At 49.3% G+C, this 8,242-nt stretch overlaps 1 protein-coding gene across 1 annotated transcript in view; it reads left to right on the top strand.

The window, feature by feature from the left end:
• The first annotated feature begins 3,095 nt into the window (after positions 1 to 3,095).
• The window catches only part of LOC109292186 (opioid-binding protein/cell adhesion molecule homolog), an 805,011-nt gene continuing 799,864 nt past the window's right edge, over positions 3,096 to 8,242 (top strand). Inside the window, exon 1 of the mRNA XM_019509519.1 lies at positions 3,096 to 3,336. Within this exon, the coding sequence (XP_019365064.1) occupies positions 3,276 to 3,336 (61 nt within the window). The 5' untranslated portion in view covers positions 3,096 to 3,275. The remainder of the gene's footprint in view (positions 3,337 to 8,242) is intronic.

The following is an 8,242-nucleotide window of genomic DNA, read 5'->3' as shown; positions in this document are numbered from 1 at the left end:
AACTCTCCTGCAGACTCATTTTCTGACCTGAGCCCATTGTCTTTTCAAGGTCTTCACTGGACTATTCAGTCACGCAAGACACTGCAAACCATGCATGTCATAGGCTGCAATATCCACCGTCTCTCACAGATGAAAGGATGCCAGTATATATATAATAACTTGTCCAACTGTAAATTAAGAATAGTTAGACTTCTGACCCATCTCCCAGAGCGTGTTTTAAGGACTTTTCATTTTAGCCAAGTGCTTTGGTATGGGGCAGTGCTACATTTGTTCCCAGTGGTGGTGTCTCCCTTGCATTGCACCTCAAACAGCGAGAGGTGCTGAGGATGTGGGAAGGAGACAAAGAGTGATTTCTTTCTACCAGCTATTTAGGCAGGCAATGAATCAATCCCTCTTATATTTTCTCTACCACTGTAAATCCCTGGTATTGCCCTGTGTAGGTGACTTGAAGTCGTAAGAGTTTCCCAGTGAACTTGCAGCCTGATCTATCAGGGTATACCCAACAAGACAAGGCACTCTACTATCACAGTGTGATGGCTTTCTGTGGTACAGGTTTTTGTCTCCCTCATTTTTAAGTGCATTTAGTGCTGGTGGAAGGTGCAATCTCAGCAGCCCTGGTGACAAGTCTTCAGCTTGTGCACAAAACTAGGAACTTATGGAAACAGCAGTGCTAGCGACTTGGTAATTGTTTGTATTATAATAGCCCATAGAAGGTCCCATCAGGTTGGAAACACTATCTAGTGGGGGAGACTGAAAGAGAGACAGTTTGTGTCTCGAAGAGATGGCAATCTAATGGAGGGAACATGCAGCAAGGAGCTGTGACAAACTCTTGGTAGGAGGATGGGGGAAACAAGGTACTTCTACCTGGGGCTGGACATGGGATGTTTACTGTCAAAGCTTGGAACTTCATCCCTTGAACAAAAGGACAAAGGCTGGTGGCTGCTACCAACAGCAAGTGGCTCAGTCACAGAAGAGGACTAGAGAAAATGTTAAAGGTGTGCTGCTTTACTAGGCAATGGTATTTTCACTGCCAGAGGGTTTTGAGCTGGTTAATTTTGGGGTTTGGAAATGAAGATGGAATCCATTTTTGGTCATGTTACATTTATGTTCACACTTGACCCTTAAGGGGAGAGGTTAGAGGAGATGGGCTCAGGTGTGATCTTGGCTGGAGTGAAGACAAGTCCAGCATGGTGAGGTGGTAGCAGATGCATTGCAGTTGTAGCCATGTGAGCTTTGCAACATGGTATTGCTCAGTATTGTAGTTTAGAGGGATAAAAGGCTAATAGGAGTGGAAGAAGATCCAGCCACAAAAATTCTGAACCAGTGACCAGACAAGTAGGAGGAGAATCAGGAAAGGAGTCACAAGTGAGAGGGTGGAGGAGAGGGTTTCAAAGAAGAGGTTGGAGGTGCCAAATGTTGAGGAGAAGGTGAAGACTAGAGATGGTTCTTCATGTTGATTGTAGCTCCCAAGTGTCAGTGAAAGGCCTGGGATCTTCCTGAGATGAAAAACACTACACTTCATTTTTAATTAATCAAAATATTTAAAAAAAAATGTTTGTGGTGAGATTAAATATTTGTGCTGTTTTCAAGCTTTGGGGGTTTCATAACATTGAATTGAATTTCAAACCAAATGCCATTTCAGTTGCAAAACTGAAACCCTTTGCTTAGCAAATGTTGATTAAAACCTTTCTTTTGAGAGGGAAGGGATCTGTATTTATTTTTCCCCCCCTGAACTTTATCAATTTTGCAAAATTGGAGCAAGTTCATGAGCTGTTCTGGCACCACCTGGCATTTTTCAGCCAAAAAACAGTTCAGTTGAATATTTTGGCCCAGCTCATGTGAGTAGATGTGGGTAGGTAGAAGCCCTGAGAGCACTGTGGTGAGGCTTGTGAGGGAGGTGTTTAGGGAGCAGTGATGATGAAAATCGGAGCAGAAGCAGCGGAGGTGGGAGCTGGCAGGGCACTGTCGAGCTGGTGAGTGCAGAGGTGCGGTGTGGAAGAGGGTGCCGGGGGCTGTGGTTGTGTGAACGGGAAACAGCATCATATGCTTGGTAGGAAGGGATGGTGCCATGAGGCAAATGGAGGAAGTAAGGAGGTGAGAAGTCTCAGGGATGTTGGGCCAGCCTAGGCAGCACCACTGATAGGACAATGAATATCACTTGGCTTTTGTCTTTGGGGTGGAGGCAAAAGGACTTTTTGAAGGAATCCAGAGCAAACCTCCCCTTTCCTAGTGTAATGGCAGAGCTGCTTTGGACTCTTCATCCTCTTAAGGCCTGATGCAAAGCCCATGCAAGCTGGTAGAAAGGCTTTGGCCTGGGTATGTGGAGCAGCGTGCTGTCACCTTGCTTCAGGGTCTTGTGTGAAAGGCGCACTGACAGGCCAGGGCATCATCAGGATTCCCGGGGCAGCAGAAGAGCTATGGGACCCTTGCTCTAGCATAGGGGATCTTGAGTAGGATCCACGCCACAAAGTTCTCAGGCAGACACAGTTTACCTAATGAAAGCTGTAGCACGACTATAGCTTCAGCAGGGGGTGAAGGGAGAGAGGTTGAGGGTGACTAGCACGCTCCAGCACTGAATCCCTCCAGCAGCAAACTCTTTATAATGTCTGGGCCATCTCATTTGGTGAAGCATCTCCCAGGCTTTCACAGGAGAGCCAATACCTGGGGGTCACTAAGGAATGTCTTGCCCCTGGGCACATTCTTGCTGCCAGGCTGCTTTCTTCCCCTTGCTCAGTGTTGCTGGCAGTGGATCAGGTTCCTCCCTTGGTTTAATGCCCATCCTGGCACTTCTGGCAGAGCAACCCTCCCCACACACACTCGAGGCTCAGGACACCCCATGTGGTGCTCTGTGGGGGCAGCTGGCAGCATTTAACTCCCTGTCTGCAGAATTAAACCTGCAGAAGAGGCAAGTGTCTGCATGTCACTCAGGAGACTCGAACCAATGAGTGCCTGGTAGGAGGTCTGCTCTACACAGTGCACAGACTAGTGCTGGTGTTTCTTCTGCTAGTTGTGCGTGTGTGCGTGTTTGTGTGTGTGTGTGTGTGTGTGTGTGTGTGTGTGTGTTTGCAGGGAGAAATTGGAGACACTGCCTGCCTGCTCCCATCTCTTCTCTTGCTCTCTCCCTCTCTCTCTCTCTGTCTAGCTCACTAACTCACTCTCCCTCCCTCTGCAAACATTGGATTTAAACCTGCTCAGAATTCAGCACAGAGGAAAGCAGCAGCGGCAGCAGCGGCAAGCAGCAAGCAAATCAGCCTGTAGACTACTGCGGCTTCAAGATGTACCATCCTGCCTGCTGGATCGTCTTCACTGCCACCACTGCCCTGCTCTTCATCCCAGGTACAGTGGGAGAGATTTTTTCTCTAGGGGATGGAGGGGACATTGGACCAGAGGGAGGGTAAATGAGGTTGTGTATGTGTGTGAGGGGGACAGACTTGATGCACACGCAAACACACACATACACGCAAACACACACACACACACACACACACACACGCAAACACACACACACACACGCACACACACACACACACAGAGCTAGTTGCTCTGCTGCAGAGAATTGTCAAGTGTTTTCAGCAGCCAGTGCAAGCGGGGTTCAAAAATCTGTGCCCAGCCTGCTGAGGCTCTGCCACCTCCCAGATGGGCATGGGGCTGGCTAGGAGACCAGATACTGTCCAAGTGGCATGGGGAGGAGAGGCTCCTGCACACTCCGCGAGAGGCTGAGTGGTCTTTCCAAGCAAAGCCTGCGTGGTTCCTGAAGGCTGTGGAGAAGTCGGTCTGTCTCAGTCATCCTCAGTTTTCTTCTCTCCCTCCTTCTGCCATTCTCAGTGAGCAGGGGAGGGTGTTTTCCTTCTGAAGTTTGGCATCCTTCTCTCCCTCACCCCTAAGCTCCAGGTGCTGTTTCAAAAGCACCTGCTTCCCTTCTTGTATTTTGAGCAACTCATCCAGCAATGCTGACCTCCCAGGGCCTGTTCTGTCCTGGGGCTCAGATAGGAACTGAATCCCACTGTTGCTATTACCTGTTTGGACAGTCAGCCTGCAGAGGGGCAAAGATGCTGCAATCTTAGGAGGCCTGGCAGGTGGCTAGCTCCCTATGCTCTGCAAGTGCTGCTGTCCTCTTCAGGAGCTCAGCATCAGGATTCAGAGCATTGCACACACCCGTTTTAGCGGGGTTTATTATAAGTTGGTTCAAAATATTCTCTCAGGGCTGCAGCTTCTGGTTTGAGGTATGTGTGTTGAGCACAGAGGAATCATAATCCTGCCTGTGCCACATCTCTGGCCGTAAGTGAGCACTAACACTGAGGATGGAGAGCAGAGGAATAAATAAAGGGGGAGAAAGTTTCTGGCATTTGGATGGCAGCTCATGCTGTCAGGCTGAGATTTTTCAGAGCTGCGTAAGGGATTCTGACACCCAGTTCCATTAACATGAGCAGGGAATTGCTTGCTTCAACCCTAGCCTTGATCTTTTATCCAAACTGTTTTTTCTTGGCTGTGTCTGTGATCTGGTATTTGGGAAGATGCGTGCCTGTATTTTTAAATTGCTGGTCCATGTTCCATTATATTTTTTTCTCCAGGTCTGTGTTGGGGTTGTGGGGGGGGAGAAAGATGGGCTGGTGAGCAAAGCATAAGCTGTACCCCATGAAAAACACCTTCTCCCACAGCCTCAGGGCAGTAAATTAACTCCAAAGTGCACATGCTAAAACTTTCTCTGGGAGGCTAATGCCCCTGGATCAGCCACAGGTCCTTTGTTGAGAAAAACATCAAGATTTAGATCATCCTGTGCCACCCACTTCTGTGCTGCGGGCCTGAGCATCACTGAAGTTCAGCTTGAGTCCAGTGGGTACTCATTTGAGGTTTAGCCAGTGGATAGGCCTTGTGCTCGCAGTTTGGTATCACCCACCTTGTATACGTGAGGAAGCACAGAGCATTAGGGAGGATCAGCTGCATCAGGGCTTTTAAAATGTCCTCTCAAGCATCTGTGAATGTTTCTAAACTAAAATGGTGCAAATGTCACTTTAAAATGAGAGGAGCTTTGTGAGTGCGAGGCGAGATGGGCATCAGCTGCGAAACTCTGCCGGATTCAAGGGGTCTTTGTGGAAAATATCACAAGGCCACATGAGTTTCATAAGATGAAAACGAAGCTGGGCCTCAGGAGCTGAGGACATCTTGTGCCTCAGAAGCCACATGGAACGAGCCAGCAGCTTTTCCAGTTTCTCAGTGGGAAGATGTTTCCTATAGTCGGAATTGCAAATGAATTGATATTGGCAGACGAGAACTGCTGGGGGTGGAAGGGTGCAATATTGGTTCCATGCCTGGTGAGTTGTAGTGCCATAGTGAAGGTATGTTTTCAGCCTGCTGAAGCCTGCCTTGCTGCGCCTGAGGTTTGCTGGTCCAGTGGGGCTTACACCCTGCTATTCTAATTAGGGGCAGGTCTAATCCGGTTAAAAACCTGTGGCATCAATATGTCAGTAATGGAGAAATATAAACTCCTGGATCCAAGCACCCCACACCTAGGGAGGTGTTTGGCCTTGGTTCAGGATGTGAACTCTGTTGCTGCAGCTTTTCTTTCTTACCCCGAATAGGCAGCAGTCTCTACTCTGACTTCAACTTCTCTGTGGTAAACCAAACTGCTTGCATGCGCCATGCTGGATTCTCCCTTTAGTCCATCAAGTCCAACCTCTGCCTTCTTCCATTAGCCTGCTACTCTGGAGGAGGCTAAACAAAGTTCTTCTAATGCACTTAGCTTGCTATGTGGTGCTATGTGAAACATGACAGTTTCCTTCCTGACCCCAGAAGTGCTCAGTCTGTGCCCTGAAGCATGAGGTTTGATTAGTCTTTAGCTTTGATTACATGATTTAGATTTGATATTGATCTTATCCAGTGTTTACAAGCCCCACCGCACCCTGATTCTGGCAATTCTAGTGTAATTTGGTTGATCCCAATAACACTACGACCATCACCAGGGCAGCTGACATTAGAAGTCAACTCATTGACCCCAGGCATCGGCTCCCCAGTGCCTGCCCTGAGTTGTTTACTGGTGCCACTGGTTGGGGGAGCCTGCTCCCACACTCTTCACATGCCTGTGACACCCCCACAGGATATTCAGAGGCTGGTCTGAAGTGCGAACTCCTTCCCTTTCCATCTTTGTGCTACTCCTGCGGGAGTTTCGCATAAGGTGGTTAAAGTGAGAAGGGAGCCTGCTTTCTGAAGGTGTAATTAGAGTGAAGGGAAACATCACAACTTGAAGGCTCCTGCAGAAAATAGCATCGCAAAGTTATTATTAGCGATAATAGCTTATTTGCAGTTTGTTCTCTCCTTCTCCCCTCTGTTCGTTTCTCTTCTCCCTCTCCCTTTCCTGTTTGGAAAGATGCGTTTCTCCCACAGGGACTCGTGTCGTCTCGTTACCAATTTACTCTTGCGGAGGCTAAAGACATGAAAGGTTAATGCAATAATGAAACCCTGACCCTCTGGTCATAGATAGCGTCTTACTCTGCAGCTTTTTATTTCTTTGTAAGACACGTTTCCATCCCAGAATAATTTCTAAGGCTAATGCTGTTGTCATCTGGTGCCTTCGGGGAAGGGGGTTCAAAGCCGTAAATTGCTTTCCGAGGCAGAATCTCTCGGATGGGAAGGACAATGAAGATTTTTAACGAGTCCAGAATCTCAGCAGTGGGAGGAGGTGGGAAGTGGGGTGGGTAATTTGATTGTGAAGCCAATGGCAAGCACGGTGAACTGCAGGGTCATCTCTGGGCGCTGAGCGGTGATTTGTACACAGGTGGGTGCTGTTTGGGGTCAGGTAAAGGAACTGCTGATGGCTCAGGGTGAGAGTGCTCTACCTGGCCCATGATCCGATATCTTACCTCTACAGGTGACCAAGAAACTCTGTGGACTGTGTTTGCTTTGCATTAGCATTGATACTTGCTTTCTTCAAGGGGATACCTGTTCACCTCTGGCAGAGGGAATCATTCCCAACCATGGAAGCTGGGCTGGTTATACCTTGCCCAGGAGGAAATTTCAAGGTGAATAGTCCCCAAAGTGGTCACGTGATGACCTTAGGGGCCAAAGGTCACATTAGAGGTGCAAGTTGTTGTCTGATTGGCGGTGCCATTCCACTGAAGCCAGTGTATAGACTGGGGGTGTGATCTCACTGGTGTAAGCCAGAAGTGACTTCACTACAGCCAGTGATTCACACCAATATGAAGCAGCTTAAGATCAGAATCAGGCCAAGTGGAAGCAGCCTTTCTGTAAATGCTGCACCCAGGCCAAATCCTCCACTGGTGTAAATCTCCACTGCCTCCAGTCCTGGTGGATTGCCGTGGCTCCAGTGGGAGTAGCCGAGCTGGGTAAGAAATGCTCAGGGGTGGCTGAGGCAATGGCCCCAGCAGTAAGGCAGTTTTGTGCCCTGGCATTGCTTTGGCCTGTGCTGTCACTGCCAGGCAAGATGGTACCATCTGGGCTCGCTGAACTTGGCCAGGGTCCCCAAGTCTGCCCCAGTGTGATGCTACAATGATGGATGGACAGTCCCAGTTTCTCACTGGTGCAGGGAATCTGGGGATGAGCTGAGACCTGCCATCCCTCATGACACAGAATACAACCCAGGCATTGAGCGGGAGAGGCTGAGCAGGTGGCTACTTGGGGCACTGTGCATAAAGAAGTAGCCCTGGGAGCTCTGTGGCCCTCCTTGCCAGGCTCGTTCAAACTCTGCTTCTCTCCAGAGATCATTGGGTCAGAGGAAAGCAGGACTGAAAGAGACCTCCTTAGGTCATTTAGGCCCCCTGCTCAAGGCTGGATCATCTCAAACTGGTCCTGTCTCTGCTTCCTCAAATCCACGTCCAGCCAGCGCCTGACAGTTGCATCTGGATCCCACTGGCTGCCTCTGTGCCTTTGCTGCAGCCCAGCAGAGGAATCCAGGTCTGGGGCTGTTTGGTAACAGAAGGTGTCTCAGGGGCTGGACCAGCTGAAAAAAAACCCCAACCAGGAGCAGCTTCTTGTGGGGAGCATATGATATGCTCCCTCAAGGAGTAGGAGTGCTGAGCAGTGGGTGGGAGATGGCTGCACCACTCTGCAGGGACCTCCGCACCCCCAATGCTGCTGTCTGTGGAGCAATGGTACGTCACAGGGGCAGTCAGTGGACCCACACAACCCTACACTAACTGGTGTCTGATGCTCATAGGAATTGTCCACCTGCATGGCTTCCTCAGTAACAGAGAGTTGAGGGCTGAAGGCAAGTGCCTCTCCAGTGCTG

The sequence above is a fragment of the Gavialis gangeticus genome, unplaced genomic scaffold (assembly GCF_001723915.1).
Source record: "Gavialis gangeticus isolate Ggan-Ray unplaced genomic scaffold, GavGan_comp1, whole genome shotgun sequence".
NCBI classification, from domain to species: Eukaryota; Metazoa; Chordata; order Crocodylia; family Gavialidae; genus Gavialis; species Gavialis gangeticus.
The sequence above is the reverse complement of the archived record's forward strand: the minus strand, read 5'-3'. Positions and strand labels throughout refer to the sequence as shown.